Source organism: Anolis carolinensis, unplaced genomic scaffold (genome assembly GCF_035594765.1).
Source record: "Anolis carolinensis isolate JA03-04 unplaced genomic scaffold, rAnoCar3.1.pri scaffold_13, whole genome shotgun sequence".
Classification (NCBI taxonomy): domain Eukaryota; kingdom Metazoa; phylum Chordata; class Lepidosauria; order Squamata; family Dactyloidae; genus Anolis; species Anolis carolinensis.
The window spans coordinates 6978759-7002451 of record NW_026943824.1 but is presented as its reverse complement, the minus strand read 5'-3'; the positions used below and the strand labels follow the sequence as shown (position 1 = coordinate 7002451).

Below are 23693 nucleotides of genomic sequence, written 5' to 3'. Positions count from 1 at the left end.
TATTTTTCTTTTCTTTTTGTTGTATGAACATAGAGGAATGGATGAGGGGTTGTGCTGGCAAGCTTAGTGTTTCTGGGATGTGTAGTTTTGTTGTTTTGTCCTAGGCCGAAATTTCATTACCCTTTTATATATGTAGATGACATTCCGAGTCTTAGCTTGCATCTACATCATTATTATCATTATTTTGCTTTTTCTGTCTTGATCGAGGCCCAAAGCTAAAGGCTAAGTGCAAAGACGTCAGCAAATCTAGGAATTTTGGCAAGAGAAAATGCATTTGATGCCTCCTTTCAAACCAACTGTGCCTGTCCCCTGGGCTGAGTGAGTTGCTAGGAGACCAAGTGGGTGGAGCTTAGCCTTCAAACTGGCAGCAATTGGATAAAAACTATTATTTCTCTCCCTGTAATTAGGACTTTATTTTTTCTTTTCTTTTTGTTGTATCAACCTAGAGCCGTGAATGATGGGTTGTGTTGTCAAATATCAAGGTTGGGGGGCCTGTAGTTTAGTTGTTTTGTCCACTGCCCTGATGCCATCACTCTTTTATATATACCCTGTTTCCCCGAAAATAGGACAGTGTCTTATATTAATTTTTGCTCCCAAAGATGCGCTAGGTCTTATTTTCAGGGGATGTCTTATTTTTCCACAAAGAAGAATTCACATTTATGGTTGAATTGTTTAAAAATGAAAATGTATTATCTACTGTACAGTAGCTGTCATCACAAACCAGCATAACCAAACTGTGAATCCTTTCAAGAATTTCTGTATGATATTTTATTGCTATATTGTTTTTAAATTACTGTTTTAAATTTCTGTTTGTATGTAAATTTATGTGGTTGCTGGGCTTGTCCCTGTGTAAGCTGCCTGAGTCCCTTCTGGGAGATGGAGGTGGGATACGAGAAAAGTTATTATTATATTATTACTATTTCTTGTTACTACCTTTATTTCCATGTACAATAATCTATGGCAGGGGTCCCCAAACTAAGGCCCGGGGGCCAGATGCGGCCCTCCAAGGCCATTGACCTGGCCCCTGTCCTAAACTTTAGACTTAGGGTTGACCTAAGTCTACCTAGTCTTTGGAGGTCTCTGTGCTTATCTATGGTCTTATGAGATCGTCTCAATTGTCTTTGAAGGTCTCTTTTCTTAGCTACAGCCTTATGAGACCATCTAGATGGCTTTTGGAGGTCACTTTCCATACCTATTGTCCTATGAGACTGTCTAGATGGCCTTTGAGGGCCCCTTCTCCTTACCTATGGTTTTATGAGATTGTCTAGACGGGCTTTGTGGCCCGCTTTCCTTACCAATGGTCTTATGAAACCATCTAGATGGTCTTTGTAGTCCTTTTCCTTATCTATGGTCTTTTGATGGCCTTATGAGACTATCTAGATGGTCTTTGGAGGTCCCTTTCCTTACCTATGGTTTTATGAGATTGTCTAGACGAGCTTTGGGGACCTCTTTCCTTACCTATGGTCTTATGAGATGGTCTAGACAGTCTTTGAGGTCCCTTTCCTTATCTATGGTCTTCTGATGGCCTGATGAGATCATCTAGATGGTCTTTGGGAGTCCCTTTCCTTACCGATGGTCTTATGAAACCATCTAGATGGTCTTTGAGGGTCCCTTTCCTTATCTATGGTCTTCTGATGGCCTGATGAGATCATCTAGATGGCCTTTGAGAGTCCCTTTCCTTACCAATGGTCTTATGAAACCATCTAGATGGTCTTTGAGGGTCCCTTTCCTTATCTATGGTCTTCTGATGGCCTGATGAGATCATCTAGATGGCTTTTGAAGGTCCCTTTCCTCACCAATGGTCATGTGACCATCTAGATGGCCTTTGGAGGTCTCTTTGCTTATCTATGGTCTTATGAGATCATCTAGATGGCTTTTGAGGGTCCCTTTCCTCACCAATGGTTTTATGAGACCATCTAGATGGTCTTTGGAGGTCTCTTTGCTTATCTATGGTCTTATGAGACCATCTAGCTGGTCTTTGGATGTCTCTTTGTTTACCTATGGTCTTATGAGATTGTCCAAATCAGTGGTTCCCAAACCAAACCCTGTGGGCCAGATGTGGCCCTACAAGGTCCTTGACCTGGCCCCTTTCCTAAACTTTAGACTAAGGGTTGACCTAAGTCTGAAATGACTTGAAGGCGAACAACAACAACAATCCTAATTTTGGACGTTTTCATCCTTGTCCGGCGCCCCAGCAGTCTGAAGGACTGTGAATTGGCCCTCCACTTAAAAAGTTTGAGGACCCCTGATCTATGGTATGTACATTTACCGATCCTGCATGCTTCCAAACAAAAACTTTGCTAGGTCTTACTTTCAGGGGAGGCCTTATATTTAGCAATTCAGCAAAACCTCTACTAGGTCTTATTTTCTGGGGATGTCTTATTTTCAGGGAAACAGGGTATAGATTATTATGAGCATGATTATTATTAACATTGAGGCTATATTTCTTTCTGATTGTTTTGTTTTCCTTCAAAATAAGAGATGTGTAGTGTGCCTAGGAATTTGTTTATAGGTTTTTTTTTTCAACTATAGTCCAGCCCTCCAATGCTCTGAGGGACCGTGAACTGGCCCCCTGTTTAAAAAGTTTGGGGACCCCTGCTTGAGTCCACTACGCCACCGGGGGTTATGTGTCGGGAGGGAATGGATGATGCCTTACTGCCGGTCAGAAGCTTTGGGGCTTTGACCCGATGCCCTCCTCTCGGTCTCCTCTCGGTGCTGTGCTCACCTTCGGTCTCCGCTTCCCGCAGGGCATGGATTTGGCCAAGATGGCGCAGGTCTGCTGGGCTCTGCTGGTGCTGCAGGCGCTCCTGGCGGCGGAGTGGGCCCTGGTCCGCGGGGCCGCGGCGGAGAAGCGGAGCCCCCCAACGGTGCTGAACCTGGCGGTCATCCTGGGCCGGACGCAGCTGGCCTCGGAGCGGGAGGTGCGGGGCCTCTGGACCCGCGAGCAGGCTGCCGGCCTGGCCCTTGACCTCAACGTGGTGCCCCTCCTGGTCAACCAGACCGACCCCAAGAGCATCATCACCAACCTCTGCGACCTGATGTCCGGCACCAAGATCCACGGCGTGGTCTTCGGCGACGACACCGACCAGGAGGCCGTTGCCCAGATGTTGGATTTTATTTCCTCGCAGACCTTCATCCCCATCTTGGGGATCCACGGCGGGTCGTCCATGATCATGGCGGACAAGGTAGGACCAAATGCCTGATATTTCCCAGCCCCTGAAACTATAAATCCCATCCGTTTGTAGCAGGGAGATGTGGATCTCACTTGAACCTTGGATTTGTTGTTTTACGGAACATGTGAAACTATCGTTGTTATGTTTACTTATCTCTATAAATCCCATCGTTCTGTAGCAAGGATATGTGGCTCTCACCTGAACTGTTGTGGGACCCTGGGATTTGTAGTTTCCCAAGCCCCTGAAACTATAAATCCCATCGTTCTGTAGCAGGAGTAGGTAGAGCTCATCTGAACTACTGTGGGACCCTGGGATTTGTAGTTTCTTAAGCTCCTGAAACTATGAATCCCATTGTTCTGTAGCAGGAGTAGGTCGAGCTCATCTGAACTACTGTGGGACTCTGGGATTTGTAGTTTTTCCAAACCTGTGAAACTATCACTGTTATGTTTACTTATCTCTATTAATCTCATCGTTCTGTAGCAAGGATTTGTGGCTCACCTGGACTGTTGTCGGACCCTGGGATTTGTAGTTTCCCAAGCCCCTGAAACTATAAATCCCATTGTTCTGTAGCAGGAGTAGGTAGAGCTCATCTGAACTACCGTGGGACCCTGGGATTTGTAGTTTCCCAAGTTCCTGAAACTATAAATCCCATTGTTCTGTAGCAGGAGTAGGTAGAGCTCATCTGAACTACTGTGGGACTCTGGGATTTGTAGTTTTTCCGAACCTGCGAAACTATCATTGTTATGTTTACTTATCTCTATAAATCTCATCATTCTGTAGCAAGTTCTGAACTGGTGTGGGACCCTGGGATTTGTAGTTTCTTAAGCTCCTGAAACTATAAATTCCATTGTTCTGTAGCAGGAGTAGGTCAAGCTCATCTGAACTACTGTGGGACTCTGGGATTTGTAGTTTTTCCAGACCTGTGAAACTAATTGTTATGTTTACTTCTCTCTATAAATTTCATTGTTCTGTAGCAAGGATATGTGGCTCTCACCTGAACTGTTGTGGGACCTTGGAATTCGTAGTTTCCCAAGCCCCTGAAACTATAAATCCCATCGTTCTGTAGCAGGAGTAGGTCGAGCTCATCTGAACTACTGTGGGACTCCGGGATTTGTAGTTTTTCCAAACCTGTGAAACTACCATTATTATGTTTACTTATCTCTATAAATCTCATTGTTCTGTGGCAAGGATATGTGGCTCTCACCTGAATGGTTGTGGGACCCTGGGATTTGTAGTTTCCCAAGCCCCTGAAACTATAAATCCCATCATTCTGTAGCAGGAGTAGGTCGAGCTCATCTGGACTACTGTGGGACCCTGGGATTTGTAGTTTTTCCAAACCTGTGAAACTATCACTCTTATGTTTACTTATCTCTATTAATCTCATCGTTCTGTAGCAAGGATTTGTGGCTCATCGGATTTGTAGTTTCCAAAGCCCCTGAAACTATAAATCCCATTGTTCTGTAGCAGGAGTAGGTAGAGCTCATCTGAACTACTGTGGGACTCTGGGATTTGTAGTTTTCTGAATTACCAAAACTATAATTCCCATCATTCTGTAAGAGGAATATGTGGATCTCACCTGAACTGCCATTGAACTCTGGGATTTGTAGTTTCCCAAGCCTTTGAAAATATAAATTCTATCGTTTTCTAGGAGGAGTGTGTGGATCTCACCTGAACTGCTGTGGGGCCCTGGGATGTGTAGTTTGCTATGTCCCAGAAACTATACATCCCATTGTTATTTAGCAGGAATAAGTGGATCTCACCTAAACTGTGGGACTCTTGGATTTGTAGTTTTTTGAGCCCCGGAAACTACAAACCCCATTGTTCTCTAGTAGTATGTGTATTTCACTACTGGGATTTGTAGTTCTCTGAAACGACAAATTTCTTGGAAGCAGAACTAAAGTGGGATCAAAGTACTATAACGATGTAGTGTGGAATGCAATAGGAGACGAGGAACATTGTCTTGTGCTGTTGGGATGTAGTTTCCTGAAAGTAGACATTTCACGTGGTTGTTAAAGTGGGATCAGAGTGCTATAATTGTGTGATGTGGAAGGGGCCGAAGTTTGCTATTAGAAGGGAATTGGAAAGCAAAGAAACCAGACGTATCAATTCCCTCTTGGCTTCTTGAAGTTTGGAGATTGCCTTTGGAGATTCCCGATCGGTGGCCGAATCGATCCGAATCTGGGGAGGGAGATCATCGATGATGCATTTGAGCCATTGGCTTGTGAGCTTCCATTAAATCGGCGCTTGCAATATGTCGACTCTCTAAACCAGGGGTCCCCAAACTTTTTAAACAGGAGGCCAGTTCACAATCCTTCGGACCGTTGGAGGGCTGGACTATAGTTGGCCACCAAGCAATATAATAATAATAATAATAATAATAATAATAATAATAATAATAATAATAATAATACATCACACGGTCCTAGAACTGTTCAGCTTGTTATTTATTTCGTGTCAAAAGCATTGGTACAGTACTGTTCAGCTTGTGATTTTGTTATACAAAATCCATCATATCTATCTTGTTTGCTGTTTCATACAATACAATAATAATAATAATAATAATGAATAATAAAAACAACAACAATAATAATAAAAAAGAGGGTTGGAAGAGACCCCTTGGGCCATTGAGTCCAATCCCCTTCTGCCTTTGTGCACCAAAAGCACAAGCAAAGCACCCCTGACAGATGGCCTCCCAGCCTCAATGTTAATAATAATAATAATAATAATAATAATAATAATAATAATAATGTGATTTTATGATACGAAATCCAGCATATCTATCTTGTTTGCCGTGTCATACAATATAATAATAATAATAATACAGTAGAGTCTCACTTATCCAAAGTTCTGGATTATCCAACGCATTTTTGTAGTCAATGTTTTCAAAACATCGTGATATTTTGGTGCTAAATTCATAAATACAGTAATCACAACATAGCATTACTGCGTATTGAACTACTTTTTCAGCCAAATTTGTTGTCTAACATGATGTTTTGGTGCTTCATTTGTAAAATCATAACCTAATTTGATATTTAATAGGCTTTTCCTTAATGCCTCCTTATTATCTAACATATTCGCTTATCCAACATTCTGCCGGCCCGTTTATGTTGGATAAGTGAGACTCTACTGTAATAATAATAATGGTTGTAAGAGAAGAAGAGGCCCCTTGGGTCATTTAGGCCAACCCCCTTCTGCCCTTGTGCCATGGGGGGCCGGATAAATAGCTTCGATGGGCCGCATCCGGCCCCCGGGCCTTAGTTTGGGGACCCCTGGTCTAAACGTTTGGAATTTGCCAAATCTTTGGGGAGAAATTCTCGCTTGAGCAAGGAATCGATCGGATGGTTTGGATGGAGATTAGTGATCGATGGCTGAAACCATCCAGAAATCTTCGGAATTAGATTACCAATCAATGGACGGATTTCTCTGAGCAAGATGTGGATCGTCCGGCTAGTTGGAATTTCTGGGACCAATATATTTATTGGGACAAAGGTTGCCTTAATCTGGTGGAATGGGCCTGAAATATATTGAGTGATGCCAAAGAGTATCAGGAGATATTTGTGGCAGAGGATGCTCTTTGTTTTGCACTGATACATCTTGGTGTTTTAAAAGGCATCGCAAATAATGGTTCTTGTTGTGCTTTCTGTTCCTGGAATGGGCAGACAGTGTTGTTGTTTTCCTTTTCTGGGTGATGTATGCCTTGACCGCTGCTCTTGACACCATAAAAAGGGATTTTCCAGCCCAGCCGTCTGCCCATCTGGGTGTGAAAAGACCTCTCAGTGACCGATTTTCTGTCTTGTTTTTAGCAGGATTATTGGCAAAATGGGCTTAAACGGGATTAACGGGGATGGGTCCCTTTCCCCAGGGCATCCTGGGATGCGTAGTTTGGAAACCGCGTCTCCCATAATCCTCCCATGTGGCTCTCCCGCGACAGACGGACATCCTTGATCCAAAACGTTTGGCACTCAGAAACATTTGAGATTGTTGGAATACTAATAATAATAATTTTATTTTTGTACCCCGCCACCATCTCCCCAGAGGGACTTGGGACGGCTCACAGATATAAAACCAGCATACAGTGATATCAAATACAAATATCAAATACGAAAACACACAAATAAATTTAAAAGGCATAAAAAAAATCACAATCATTATAAAACACATGAAATTAGGTTATGATTTTACAAATTAAGCACCAAAACATCATGTTAGACAACAAATTTGACAGAAAAAGTAGTTCAATACGCAGTAATGCTATGTAGTAATTACTGTATTTACTAATTTAGCACCAAAATTTCATGATGTATTGAAAACATTGACTACAAAAATGGCTTGGATTATCCAGAGGCTTGGATAAGCGAGGCTTGGATAAGTGAGACTCTACTGTACTAATAACAATAATAATATTGACAATAATTTTGCCAACTGCAAAAGGCCACCCTACTGGGATCTGTGCGCATCATCCGAAAAGACATCACACAGTCCTAGACACTTGGAAAGTGTTCGACTTGTGATTTTTTGATATGATTTTTTGATTTTTTGATTTGATTTGATATCTATCTTGTTTGCTGTGTCATACAAATAATAATAATAATAATAATAATAATAATAATAATAATAATAATAATAATAATAATATGCGTTGGATAATCCAGAACGTTGGATAAGTGAGACTCTACTGTATAATGAGACATTTTGGTGCCACGTCTCAACCTGAAACGCATTTATGGGCACCTCATAAATTAAAATTACAGATTATTTGTGAATATCGTGCTTGAAATACAATCTGTAGGCGTTGAACCTTTGGATAGACAATTCCCTGCAAGTGGACGATTTTGGAGCATTTTGGATTTATTTATTTCGTGCCAAAAGCATTGCATGATAATATACATTTTAAAATGATGAAAAAAGAAAATCACAAGCAACTAAATAGTTTTAGACCAAAAGCCTTTTGGATCAAGGGGTGTCTGGACTGTACTTATTTCAGTGCGTGTGAATAGAAGGTGTCATGCAATGCTGTGACATTAAACTATGCAAAAAAAAGAAGTGCTTCCTTTTTTGACTCCCAGAATCCCTCGACAACACTGGGATTTCTAGTTCCCCCAAAAGGTCCTCCTTTCAGCTTGGGAATGATGGGGAAATGGTCGGAGAGAGAATAATCTTGTGGGTTTGAATGCATGGATGCGGCATTTTCGGGAAAACGGAACGGCATAAGGATGAGTCAAACAGTCAGGGATCTGAATGGAAGGAAACCAAACCTGTTCAGATTTCTGAGAGATCGTGTCAAGAGGTATAGCCTTCTCAAAAGAAACACTTCATACCCAAAGCCAGTTTTTGTGTGTGTGTCAGGAGTGACTTCTGGTGTGAGAGAATTGGCCATCTGAAAGGACGTTGCCCAGGGGATGCCCGGATGCTTTGATGTGTTTACCATCCTCCAAAGCCAGTCGAAATGAATAGATTATTCCTTTGCCATCCCATTTATTCGGGCGTATTTAAAAGGTCCTGGTTTCCTCTCGCTTTCTCCCATTTCCCCCCTTTGTCTCCAGCTTTCTTGCATTGCTGCAAAGTGATTTCCAATGGCAAATATAGCTGAGTTCAAATCGCAAATGAAGCAAACTGCAAATGGAGCTGAATTCAAGTTTGCAAATATGGCCGAATTCAAATTGCAAACGGAGCTGAGTCCAACTTGCAAATATAGCTGAGTTCAAGTTGCGAATAGACTTGAGTTCAAATTTCAAATATAGCTGAGTTCAAATTGCAAATATAGCAGAGTTCAAATTGCAAATATAGCAGAGTTCAAATTGCAAATATAGCTGAATTTAAATTGCAAATATAGCTGACTTTGGCTTGCAAACGCCTTGATCTTTTGCATTGGCTCCGGCAAAAGCAAACAGCTCCAGCCTCTCCTAAATTGTTATATATATCTATATCTATATATATAAAAGAGTGATGGCATCACGGCGACGCACAAAACAACAAAACTACAGGCCCCCCAACCTCGAAATTTGACGACACAACCCATCATCCACGCCTCTAGGTTGATACAACAAAAAGAAAAGAAAAATAAAGTCCTAATTACAGGGAGAGGAATAGTTGCTTTTATCCAATTGCTGCCAGTTAGAAGGCTAAGCTCCTCCAACTCAATAAAAAATAATAAAAAACACTAAAACAAATTTGACAGAAAAAGTAGTTCCATACACAGTAATGCTATGTAGTAATTACTGTATTTACGAATTTAGCACCAAAATATCACGATGTATTGAAAACATTGACTACAAAAATGCGTTGGATAATCCAGAACGTTGGATAAGCGAGTGTTGGATAAGTGGGACTCTAATGTATATTGTATTAGTTTTATGTATTTATTATTACTAATTTTATTAAGTATTCTTTTATAAAAAATAATAAAATAAATATATTTATATATTCTATATTTACTCATATTACTATATCAATACATTCTTAGTATTATTCTAGCAATCTATTATTCTATTATCTATATATATAAAAGAGTGATGGCATCACGGCGACCCACAAAACAACAAAACTACAGGCCCCCCAACCTCGAAATTTGACAACACAACCCATCATCCACGCCTCTAGGTTGATACAACAAAAAGAAAAGAAAAATAAAGTCCTAATTACAGGGAGAGGAATAGTTGCTTTTATCCAATTGCTGCCAGTTTGAAGGCTAAGCTCCTGCAACTTGGTCTCCTAGCAACCCAATCAAAAATAATAAAAAACACTAAAAATTAACACAATAAAATACTATAATAACAGAAAACAACTAAAAATAATACAAGAAAATAATAAAATATAATAAATAAAAATATAACTTACAATAAAATTAATAAAAAATGCAAATAACATCAAATAAAAATTACACAACAATTTTTAACCAATACCACCACCACCACTGCCACAGCAACGCGTGGCCGGGCACAGCTAGATATGCTGGATTTATTATTATTATTTGTATGACACAGCAAACAAGATAGATATGCTGGATTTCATATCACAAAATTACAAGTCGAACACTTCCCAAGTGCCTAGGACTGTGTGATGTCTTTTCGGATGATGCGTGCAGGGTGGCCTTTTGCAGTTGGCAAACTTATTGTCAATATTATTATTGTTATTAGTACAGTAGAGTCTCACTTATCCAAGCCTCGCTTGTCCAAGCCTCTGGATAATCCAAGCCATTTTTGTAGTCAATGTTTTCAATACATCATGAAATTTTGATGCTAAATTCGTAAATACAGTAATTACTACATAGCATTACTGCTTGTTGAACTACTTTTTCTGTCAAATTTGTTGTCTAACATGATGTTTTGGTGCTTAATTTGTAAAATCATAACCTAATTTGATGTTTAATAGGCTTTTCCTTAATCCCTCCTGATTATCCAACATATTCGCTTATCCAACCTTCTTCCAGCCCGTTTATGTTGGATAAGTGAGACTCTACTGTACTCTACTCTACTTGCCCAGCTCATTTTATGTTTTATGTTGCTGTGTTTTTCATGTGTTTTATAATGATTGTGATTTTTTTATGCCTTTTAAATTTATTTGTGTGTTTTCGTATTTGATATCACTGTATGCTGGTTTTATATCTGTGAGCCACCCCGAGTCCCTCTGGGGAGATGGTAATATTATTATTATTAGTATTCCAACAGTCTCAAATGTTTCTGAGTGCCAAACCTTTTGGATAAAGGATGTTCGTCTGTCGTGGGAGAGCCACATGGGAGGATTATGGGAGACGCGGTTTCCAAATTACGCATCCCAGGATGCGCATGGAAGAAAGTCCCGGGAAAGGTGCTTTTGAAGGAGCAGCGAGAGCCAAGTTTGGGAAACGTAGTTCGGGGGGACCCATAGGGATCCCTTATGCATCCCCAAAACTGCCGCCCCTCATAAAAGCCTCAACGGAGAAACATCTCCAAACCAAAGCATCATAACCAAAAGGCACATCTATGCACACAGCCCTAGATTCTCTGCACCATTTTTCTGAGCCCATTCCCTCTGGTTGTACCTGCTGGACTACAGCTCCCATCATCCCAGAGGCAACGATGCGATGATGGGCTTTGTAGTCCTCACCACCTAGATACTCTCCGATCATACAGGTTTGCCATTCCTTTCGTCCAATAATAAACAAGAGTATTATTGGGTTGTTGTATGTCTTTCGGGCTTTGTGGCCATGTTCCAGAAGTATTCTCTCCTGACGTTTCGCCCACATCTATGGCAGGCATATGCCTGCCATAGATGTGGGTGAAACGTCAGGAGAGAATGCTTCTGGAACATGGCCACACAGCCCGAAAGACATACAACAACCCTGTGATCCCGACCATGAAAGCCTTTGACAATGTAAAACCAGCTAGAAGAGGCAAAAGTCCTCAGGAAACTACAACTCCCAGGACTCCATATCATGGAATCATGGCAGTTCCAACTGCTGCCAAATGCCATTCATTCCACAATGTAAAACCGGCTAGAAGAGGCAAAAGTCCTCAAGAAACTACAACTCCCGGGACTCCATATCACGGAATCATGGCAGTTCCAACTGCTGCCAAATGCCATTCATTCCACAATGTAAAACCAGCTAGAAGAGGCAAAAATCCTCAAGAAACTACAACTCCCGGGACTCCATATCACGGAATCATGGCAGTTCCAACTGCTGCCAAATGGCATTCATTCCACAATGTAAAACCAGCTAGAAGAGGCAAAAGTCCTCAGGAAACTACAACTCCCAGGACTCCATATCACGGAATCATGGCAGTTCCAACTGCTGCCAAATGCCATTCATTCCACAATGTAAAACCAGCTAGAAGAGGCAAAAGTCCTCAGGAAACTACAACTCCCGGGACTCCATATCACGGAATCATGGCAGTTCCAACTGCTGCCAAATGGCATTCATTCCACAATGTAAAACCAGCTAGAAGAGGCAAAAGTCCTCAGGAAACTACAACTCCCGGGACTCCATATCACGGAATCATGGCAGTTCCAACTGCTGCCAAATGCCATTCATTCCACAATGTAAAACCAGCTAGAAGAGGCAAAAGTCCTCAGGAAACTACAACTCCCAGGACTCCATATCACGGAATCATGGCAGTTCCAACTGCTGCCAAATGCCATTCATTCCACAATGTAAAACCAGCTAGAAGAGGCAAAAATCCTCAAGAAACTACAACTCCCAGGACTCCATATCACGGAATCATGGCAGTTCCAACTGCTGCCAAATGGCATTCATTCCACAATATAAAACCAGCTGGAAGAGGCAAAAATCCTCAAGAAACTACAACTCCCAGGACTCCATATCATGGAATCATGGCAGTTCCAACTGCTGCCAAATGCCATTCATTCCACAATGTAAAACCAGCTGGAAGAGGCAAAAGTCCTCCAGAAACTACAACTCCCGGGACTCCATATCACGGAATCATGGCAGTTCCAACTGCTGCCAAATGCCATTCATTCCACAATGTAAAACCAGCTGGAAGAGGCAAAAGTCCTCCGGAAACTACAACTCCCATGATTCCATAGCATTGAGCCATGGCAGCTAAAGTAGAGTCAAACTGCATTCATTCTACAGTGTAGAAATTACTGCGTGTTGAACTACTTTTTCTGTCAAATTTGTTGTATAACATGATGTTTTGGTACTTAATTTGTAAAATCATAACCTACTTTGATGTTTAATAGGCTTTTCCTTAATCCCTCCTTATTATCCAACATATTCACTTATCCAACATTCTGCCGGCCCATTTATGTTGGATAAGTGAGACTCTACTCTATTTGCTTCCCTGTCCTGTGTTTTTATTTTTAAATTTTGTTGCTCATGTTTTTTTTTCCTTATTAATCTTGTCAACCACTTACCTGGCTTATTAGCATTTTCATACCTATATTGTTTTGTCCATTTTAATTGGTTAGCTAGTTTTTCTAATTCCCAATTTCTCTTTTGATTGTTTAATATCCCTAACGAATTTCACGATTCCATAGCATTGAACCGTGGCAGTTCAAATGGCGCCAAACTGTGTTCATTCCACAGTCTAGATGCACCCAGGGAGTCGTAGTCCTCCAATGCAAATAACTTTCTTGAGCCTTGGATCACACCAAACTCAGTGATTCATTTGGGTTGTTTTGCAAATCCTTGAAAGCAAGAAGTGCTGGGTTTTGCGGTCCATACGCAGCCGGAGACAATTAAATCCAAAGATTACGGATGGCTTATTGAATGGAAAGGACAACACAGTCGTATTAAAGGAATTAGTTTCTTGGTGCATCGTGGGACGATGATGGAAATATTTAATTACAAAGTCTTTGGTGAAATGTAGCGCGTATTCCTTAAGGTTCTCCTTAAGGATCCAATAGGGAGGCACCCAAGTAAGCGCATGGGAAGATCAAGCCTGCAGCATGCAGTGTGGCTTACATGTAGGCCTTACATAGGATCCAAGGGTATTGTTATGTCCGAAATGCTGGAGGGAATGGAGTCACAAAACTGGGGAATCTCTGGGCAAATCTTGCCAAGGAAACCCCATTATATGTTTGCCTTAAGGGGGCCAGATGTCAGAAATGGACTGGAAGACATGTCACAAGTTACATTCTCTTGGCCTCAGAGGAAGGAAAAGGCAAACGTCCCCTGTCGAGACACAGAGGCCTTAAAGAGCCACACACGCTATTTAGTCCAACAAAAGGTTTATTGCAAAAACAAATAAAAGCTCAGAGACACTTAGCTTCAGTGTCTCTGGCCAAAACTTAAAGAATGTACCCAAACTGGGCTCCAAAAGGCAAACGGAAGATAATCCGGATTAAACAGGAGGAAAAACCGGATTAAAAGCAGTCAAAGTTACCAGCAAACAAGCAGCGCTGTACACAAAGAGTTCCAACAAGCAGTGCTGCCCTCAAAGAGTTAAATGCAAGAAGGAGTTGCCAAAGCCAGCCGTAGTCCCAGAGTCGTCGCCGAAGAAGCCAAAGGATACGTCGTTTCCAAGTCCGTCAAACAAAGTCGTCGTCAAGTCAGTCCACAATCCAGGGAGGGAGAAAGCCACACTCATGAGAAGTCAGTCCAAGTTGAAGATCCACAGGTAACACGAACTCCAGGCTGCAGAACCCGGAACCAAAACCCAACACGAGAACAGGCAGTGACAAATACACACTATACATAACCGACACTTTGTCTTCTGCAAAGATTCCCCATTTCAGAGCCTACTTTTAACTTACACATCATCATTCGCTGATGAGCTGGCATCCACCCCATCATCATTTTTAGCAGCTGTCCTTGTCTTCACACGTGAACCCCTGTTTCCATCCCTCCAGTTCCTCCATCTCTTGTCATGACTTAGGCTTCCTCATGATTCAGATATATCTCCCCTTTACCAATCCTCATGTCCCGAAAACCTCACAAATGTGTCACTAGAGATTGGCTCTGCACATACATCCCTTATCTCTTGTACCTTAGTCCAATCCATTGTGTTCTCCCCATCCTCATCACTCCCAGACCGATAATTCCCAGAGAAACCCATAAACGACTCATCATCTGTGGGAGCAGTAAGTATATCCCGGATCTTCTTCCTCTCCCGTTCTTCATCTGATTCCTGCTCCCGAGTAACCTTTTTTGTGTCTCTATTCCCATCCACCACATCTCCTTCCTTGTTCAATGACTCCCTACCACTTGAAAACCCTTCGAATGTGTCTTCATCAGTAGGTGCCATAAGTATATCCTGGATCCTTTTCCTTTGCTGTTCTTCATCTGACTCTTGCTTATAAGTAGCCCTTTTCCCCCTTCTGGTACTCATACTACTGCTTGCAACATTACTTACAGGCTCTACTACAACATCCCCTGAATGACTCTTGCTAAGAACACGAATGAGATGGCCATAACTTGGAAACCATCTCAAGCCACCTGATGATACCTAAGACCTTAATGTATGCCTCATGTTTTCAACTGGTTGCGTTGAATGAAATGACTGTCAAATCCTTACTAAAAGGTAAAGGTTTCCCCCTGATATTAAGTCTAGTCGTGTCCGACTCAGGGGGTTGGTGCTTGTAAAGGGGTATGAACGACTGAGATTCTTTCAGGCAGGGGGAATCTTTTTATCCCTCCCGCTGCCCCAAATTTGTAAAGAACTAATAACGACTGCCACCAGTTTGGAAAGATGCAACCACCAAAGACTCAGGGAGGAGACCTTTTCCTGTGTTTTTCCTTTCTTCTTCTTATTCACTTTAGATGGTAGTGTAACTTGGTTTAGAATATATGTGACAGAGGCTTAGATGTTGAAAGAACAATAACAAGTTTATTCAGGCACAGAGCTTACTGGTTACAATGTTGTTTCTCACTTAGAGGTATTCTTATTAACAGTTACAATACTAGAATGAGATGAATCAATTCTCTAAAGTATCACTTCTTTTGCTTAAAGTAGTTAAAACCTATTCCTCTGCTCCTTTCTGTTACTTCATTGGATCTTTGTGAGTCCAGCTGGGATTGGTTCCCAGAGTCTGAAACTTGGACTATCAAGTGACTTCAAACCACAGTCACCCCTGTGATATACTATCACAAATTCTCTGTTCCTTACCAGGACACAGACTACATTGAATAAGTCACCAAACTTATTTAAAACCAACTCAAAATGAACAATTGAGTCTTCTTGATCCCATCAATCTTCCCTGTGCCTCATCAGAGCACAGACTGACTTTCTTTTTTAAACTCTGCACTTCTTCCACTAAACGGTAATTGGCTCCGCCTACTTCTCTATGGCAACTAGCCTCTGAGTGCTGAGATGCAATAACTGTAATATTTACCCTTTTTAAACATAAACACACAATTAAACATAACATCTGTAAACCAAAATTCGTACTTCATTACGGCTCATCTCCATTTCTAAGCTCAAGAGCTGGTGTTGTCCGCAGACACCTCCAAGGTCATATGACTGACAGAACTGCATGGAGTGTTGTTACCTTCCCACCAGAGCGGCACCTATCGATCTACTCACATGTGCATATTTTTGAACTGCTAGTTTGGCAGAAGCTGGGGCTAACAGCGGGAGCTCACCCCGCTCCCTGGATTTGAACTACTGACCTTTCAGTCAGCAAGCTATAAGGAAAAAAGGAAAAGTATGGTATATAATATAATATAAAGTAAGTTATGTTAATAGTTATATACAGTAGAGTCTCACTTATCCGACACTCGCTTATGCAACGTTCTGGATTATCCAATGCATTTTTGTAGTCAATGTTTTCAATATATCATGATATTTTGGTGCTAAATTCATAAATACAGTAATTACTATATAGCATTAATGTGTAATGAACTACTTTTTCTGTCAAATTTGTTGTATAACATGATGTTTTGGTGCTTAATTTGTAAAATCATAACCTAATTTGATGTTTAATAGGCTTTTCCTTAATCCCTCCTTATTATCCAACATATTCGCTTATCCAACATTCTACTGGCCCGTTTACGTTGTATAAGCGAGACTCTACTGTACTTCTATAGTGATATAGTCACTTATACATTATGATTGTAGTATCAGTTTATATATTCCAACTGTACAGGTAAATACATATAATTCAGAATTGTCTCAAGTTCAGAAGCTCAGCGGTTTAGCCCACTGCACCACCGAAGTTATAAAATCTTTACTATTTTATAGTTTTTCTTGCATTACAGTAGAGTCCCACTTATCCAACACTTGCTTATCCAACATTCTGGATTATCCAACGCAGTTTTGTAGTCAATGTTTTCAATATATCGTGATATTTTGGTGCTAAATTCATAAATAAAATCTTTACTATTTTATAGTTTTTCTTGCATTATTTGCTTTTTTGGAGCCGAATATTCTTGATTTTGCTCACCATTGCTTCTACGTTTTGCTTCTTTGGAAAACTCAAGTGGTGTACCTACACTGGAAGATGAATGCAGTTTGAACTGCCTTGTTTCCATGCGATGGAATCCTGGGAGGTGTAGTTTGCACACTTTGGCAGAGAAGGCTCTTTGTGAAACTGTAACTCCCAGAGCCATAACGGTTAAAGTGGAGTCAAACTGGATCCATTCCCTAGTGGCTGAGGACCTTGTCGAACTACATCTCCCAGGGTCCCATCGCATTAGAATCATAGAATAGTAGCGTTGGAAGAGACCACATGGGCCATCTAGTCCAACCCCCTGCTAAGAAGCAGGAAATCGCATTCAAAGCACCCCCGACAGATGGCCATCCAGCCTCTGCTTAAAAGCTTCCAAGGAAGGAGCCTCCACCACGGCCCCGGGGAGAGAGTTCCACTGTCGAACAGCCGTCACAGTGAGGAAGTTCTTCCTGATGTTCAGGTGGAATCTCCTTTCCTGTAGTTTGAAGCCATTGTTCCGTGTCCTAGTCTGCAGGGCAGCAGAAAACAAGCTTGCTCCCTCCTCCCTATGACTTCCCTTCACGTATTTGTACATGGCTATCATGTCTCCTCTCAGCCTTCTCTTCTGCAGGCTAAACATGCCCGTTCTTTAAGCCGCTCCTCATAGGGCTTGTTCTCCAGACCCTTCATCATTTTAGTCGCCCTCCTCTGGACGCTTTCCAGCTTGTCAACATCTCCCTTCAACTGTGGTGCCCAAAATTGGACACACTGTGATTCCAGGTGTGGTCTGACCAAGGCAGAATAGAATAAGGGGGAGCATGACTTCCCTGGATCTAGACGCTATTCCCCTATTGATGCAGGACAGAATCCCATTGGCTTTTTAGCAGCCGCATCACATTGTTGGCTCATGTTTAACTTGTTGTCCACGAGGACTCCAAGGTCTTTTTCGCACACACTGCTGTCAAGCCAGGCGTCCCCCATTCTGTATCTTTGATTTCCATTTTTAATGCCGAAGTGAAGTATCTTGCATTGAGCCTAGGCAGTTAAAGTGGAGCTGAAGCTGCATGCGATCTCCAGTGTAGATGCACCCAAGACAGAGTTTTGAAAGCAGTCATAGGCCAAACGTCTCCGCACGTTGCATTTCTGTAATAATGCAAATATATATGTCTTCTGTTCCTGGTTTGGCCGCGAGCGCAGCATGAATGTTTCATGGCCCTAAGTGCTTTGCGCGGGGGACATGTCCGTTACGTAACAGCGATGGCCCAGTCATGCGTCCTTCCACCGGAGCCTCTCTCGTCAACGAAGGTTTCACGTTGAACATGGAACATTTGCCTTGTTTCCAGAGGCAGGCGGCTAATAGTTTTGGTCATTTGCAAAGGGAGGCTGTGGGCGAGGTTCCGAAGCGCATGTACCTGGTAATGCACATCCCCATCCATGTGTCGTAGGGCAAGCAGAGTTCAATGCAGGCAAAGCCCAGGCAATGGGAAGCAGGGCCGGCAGTGTCACTTCCTGTGCCGTGGAAGGTGCCTCTGTGGGGTCCTGGGATTTGTGATTTCTGGTGTCTCTTAAACTAGACACCTCATGATGTGTACAGCAGAGTTTAAGTGGGAGTAAAGTGCTGCGGTGGTGCAAGTTCGGCCCTATGTTTGCAAAAGGATAGGATTCTGGGATTTATAGTTCACTAGCTGTGCCCGGCCACGCGTTGCTGTGGCGAAGTATGGTAGTATGGGAAATAAAGTATTGAGGAATTGGTGGTAGTTAAGGTCAAGGGGAAAGGTTTTCTCCTGACATTAAGTCCAGTCGTGTCTGACTGCACACTGAAGTAGATTATATGGCAGTGTGGAGTCAAGATAATCCAGTTCAAAGCAGATAATATAAGATTATAAATGAGTTATATAGCTGTGTGGAAGGGCCTTGAGTCTACATTGCCATATAATCCAGTTAAAATCAGATAATCTGTATTTTATAGGCAGTGTGGAAGAGGCCTAAGTGAGGCCTAACTCTGCCTGTCCCCTGGGCTGAGTGGGTTGCTAGGAGACCAAGTGGGCAGAGCTTAGCCTTCTAACTGGCAGCAATTAGATAAAAACAATTCTTCCTCTCCCTCTAATTGGGACTTTATTTTCCTTTTCTTTTTGTTGTATGACCGTAGAGGCATGGATGAGAGGTTGTGCTGCCAAGTTTAGTGTTTCTGGGATGTGTAGTTTTGTTGTTTTGTCCTAGGCCGAAATTTCATTACCCTTTTATATACAGTAGAGCAGGGGTCCTCAAACTTTTTAAGACGAGGGCCGGTCCACAATCCTTCTGACTGTTGAGGGGCCGGATTATTATTTGAAAAAAAATACAAACAAATTCCGATGCACACCGCATATGTCTTATTTGTAGTGCAAAAACAACAACAATAACAACAAGAACAATGAAAGAAAAATACAATATTTAAAAATAAAAACAATTTTAACCAACATACATTTATCAGGATTTCAATGGGAAGTGTGGTCCTGCTTCTGGCCAATGAGATATTCAAGTTAATTAGGGTGTTGTTGTTGTTGTTGTTGTTGTGTGCCTTCAAGTCATTTCAGACTTTGGGCGAACCGAAGTCTCAAATTTATTTATTTATTTATTATTTACTGCATTTATTTACTACATTTGTATCACACCCTTCTCACCCCAAAGGGAACTCAGAGTGGCTTACAAATTATATGTATATACAATATATTATATTATTAGCATAGCACAATATTAGCATTATATATTACTATATTGAACTATACCACTATACTGTAATATTAGTAATATTATATGTAATATAGAATATATAATCAATATTATTATATGGTATGATTATTAGTGTTATATTGTATTACATTATAATATTATTATCAATATTATATGTATATACAATATATTATATTATAAAACTGAGGGCGGGGGCCAGGTAAATGACCTTGGAGGGCCGCATCCGGCCCCCGGGCCTTAGTTTGGGGATCCCTGCAGTAGAGTCTCACTTATCCAAGCCTCGCTTATCCAAGCCTCTGGATAAATCAAGCCATTTTTTTAGTTAATGTTTTCAATATATTGTGATATTTTGGTGCTAAATTCGTAAATACAGTAATTACAGCATAACATTACTGCGTATTGAACTACTTCTTCTGTCAAATTGGTTGTAAAACACTAAGTTTTGGTGCTTAATTTGTAAAATCATAATCTAATTTGATGTTTCTTCGAGGCCAGGTCTCCGGGCTGCCTGGCCATGTTCCAGAAGCATTCTCTCTTGAAGTTTCCTATCTGGATTTCCCCTGTTTTCAGAGTGTTGTTCTTTATTGAGGCTTTTCCTTGATCCCTCCTTATTATCCAACATTTTCGCTTATCCAACACTTTTATTTTTCAGTGATTGGTTGGGAGGGGGGAGCCAAAATTTTGTTTGCCTATACAGTAGAGTCTCACTTATCCAACATTCGCTTATCCAACGTTCTGGATTATCCAATGCATTTTTGTAGTCAACGTTTTCAATACATCGTGATATTTTGGTGGATAAATTTGTAAATACAGTAATTACAACATAACATTACTGCATATTGAACTACTTTTTCTGTCAAATTTGTTGTATAACATGATGTTTTGGTGCTTAATTTGTAAAAACCATAACCTCATTTGATGTTTAATAGGCTTTTCCTTAATCCCTCCTTATTATCCAACATATTAGCTTATCCAGCGTTCTGCCGGCCCGTTTATGTTGGATAAGTGAGACTCTACTGTACTTGAAAATTACCATGGGCCGGCCCAGGCTGCGGCGGAAGCAAACTACATCTCCTGGCTTATCCTCACTGAGGATTTGCATGGCCTTGCTTTCCTTGAAACTCGAAACCCCTAGGAGGGAATAAAAATACAAATCACAGGATTCTATAGGATGAAACTATTATAGTCAGAGAAGCATAATTATATAATGGCATAACTATATAATGGAAAAATGTTGAGAAACTGCAAGTTGCTTCTGGTGTGAGATAATAATAATAATTATGCAATAATAATAATAATAATAATAATAAACTGCAAGTTGCTTCTGGTGTGAGATAATTGGCCCTCTGCAAGGACGTTGCCCAGGGGACATTGCACGGATGTTTTGATGTTTTGACCATCCTTGTTGGGAGGCTTTTCTCATGTCCCTGCGTGGAGCTGGAGCTGACAGAGGGAGCTCACCCCTCTTCTCGGATTCGAACTGGCATCCATCAGGTCAGGAAGCCAACCTTCAAGTCAGCAGTCCTGCTGGCATAAGGGTGTTACCCATTGCACCACCGGGTGTGCAAAGCCTATACAATGGGTAAACAATGGGGCCGGCAATGGGTAAACAATGGGGCCGTCACTTCCTGTGCAGTTCAAGGTGCCTCTGAGCATTGGGTGCCTCCGAAGTGAAAAGTGGAAGCCTTCTCCTCCTTTCGATACATCCCTCCCTCTCTTTCCATCTCTTTGTGCCCCGAGGAAAACAAGACAAATCCATTCGCCGTCCCCCTTTTTTGCTCCTCGGTCGTCAAAAGGCATCAGTGTTGGATTCCGGGAGCCAGAGATGCGACAAGGCAGCTGATGTGCCTACTTAAGAGTGCATCTACACCGGAGAATTAATGCAGTTTGACACCACTTGGATTGCAACGGCTCCGTGCAAGGGAATCTTGGGAGTTGTAGTTCTGTAGGGCCCCTAACCATCTATCCATCCCTGCTGTGAACTCAAGCAAAGGACAGGTGTTCAGTGAAACCCCCCCCCCCCCCACCCTTAATGCAAGGCCAGGCATTCGGGGACCCCCCACCCTTAATACAAGGCCAAGTGTTTGGTGCCCCCCTGCCCTTGATGCAAGGCCAGTTGTTCAGGGCCCCCTGTTCTTAATGCAAGGCTGGGCATTTGGGGGGCCCCTGTTCTCAATGCTCCATCCTGGGCCCGGTTCTGTTTAACATCTTTATTAACGACTTAGACCAGGGCTCCTCAAACTTTTTAAGTGGAGGGCTGGTTCATGGCCCCTCAAATTGTTGAGGGGCCGAATTATCATTTAAAATATACAAACAAATTCCTATGCACACTGCACATGTCTTATTTGTACTGCAAAAAAACAAAACCCAACAACAATTATTTGTTTGTTTGTTTGTTTGTTTACTACATTTATACCCCACCCTCTCTCACCCTGAAGGGGACTCAGAGCGGCTTACAAGTTATATGTACATACATAGAATCATAGAATCATAGAATAGTAGAGTTGGAAGAGACCACATGGGCCATCTAGTCCAACCCCCTGCTAAGAAGCAGGAAATCGCATTCAAAGCACCCCCGACAGATGGCCATCCAGCCTCTGCTTAAAAGCCTCCAAAGAAGGAGCCTCCACCACAGTCTGGGGCAGAGAGTTCCACTGCTGAACAGCCTTTCTCACAGTGAGGAAGTTCTTCCTGATGTTCAGGTGGAATCTCCTTTCCTGTAGTTTGAAGCCATTGTTCCGTGTCCTAGTCTGCAGGGCAGCAGAAAACAAGCTCCCTCCCTCCTCCCTATGACTTCCCTTCACGTATTTGTACATGGCTATCATGTCTCCTCTCAGCCTTCTCTTCTGCAGGCTAAACATGCCCAGCTCTTTAAGCCGCTCCTCATAGGGCTTGTTCTCCAGACCCTTCATCATTTTAGTCGCCCTCCTCTGGACGCTTTCCAGCTTGTCAACATCTCCCTTCAACTGTGGTGCCCAAAATTGGACACAGTATTCCAGGTGTGGTCTGACCAAGGCAGAATAGAATAAGGGGGAGCATAACTTCCCTGGATCTAGACGCTATTCCCCTATTGATGCAGGCCAGAATCCCATTGGCTTTTTTAGCAGCCGCATCACATTGTTGGCTCATGTTTAACTTGTTGTCCACGAGGACTCCAAGGTCTTTTTCGCACACACTGCTGTCAAGCCAGGCATCGTCCCCCATTCTGTATCTTTGATTTCCATTTTTTCTGCCGAAGTGAAGTATCTTGCATTTGTCCCTGTTGAACTTCATTTTGTTAGTTTCGGCCCATCTCTCTAGTCTGTCAAGATCGTTTTGAATTCTGCTCCTGTCTTCTGGAGTGTTAGCTATCCCTCCCAGTTTTGTGTCGTCTGCAAACTTGATGATCGTGCCTTCTAACCCTTCGTCTAAGTCGTTAATAAAGATGTTGAACAGAATCAGGCCCAGGACGGAGCCCTGCTTGTGGCACTCCACTTGTCACTTCTTTCCATGATGAAGAAGACGCATTGGTGAGAATCACCCTTTGGGTTCGTTCGCTTAGCCAATTGCAGATCCACCTAACCGTAGTTTTGTCTAGCCCACATTTTACTAGTTTCCTTGCCAGAAGGTCGTGGGGGACTTTGTCGAAGGCCTTACTGAAATCCAGGTAGGCTACATCCACAGCATTCCCTGTATCGACCCAACTCGTAACTCTATTGAAAAAAGAGATCAGATTAGTCTGGCATGACTTGTTCTGCTAATAACATATATTATGTTATTAGCAGAGCACAATATTAGCATTATATACAGTAGAATCTCACTTATCCAACATAAACGGGCCAGCAGAATGTTGGATAAGCGAATATGTTGGATAATAAGAAGGCATTAAGGAAAAGCCTATTAAATATCAAATTAGGTTATGATTTTACAAATGAAGCACCAAAACATCAAATTTGGCAGAAAAAGTAGTTCAATACGCAGTAATGCTATGTAGTAATTACT

At 41.9% G+C, this 23693-nt stretch overlaps 1 protein-coding gene across 1 annotated transcript in view; it reads left to right on the top strand.

Moving 5' to 3' along the window:
* grin2a (glutamate ionotropic receptor NMDA type subunit 2A) overlaps window positions 1-23693 on the top strand; it is a 194199-nt gene that overhangs the window by 12598 nt on the left and 157908 nt on the right. The window contains exon 3 of the mRNA XM_062964617.1: window positions 2748-3185. Coding sequence (XP_062820687.1) covers window positions 2751-3185 — 435 coding nt within the window. The 5' untranslated portion in view covers window positions 2748-2750. The remainder of the gene's footprint in view (window positions 1-2747; window positions 3186-23693) is intronic.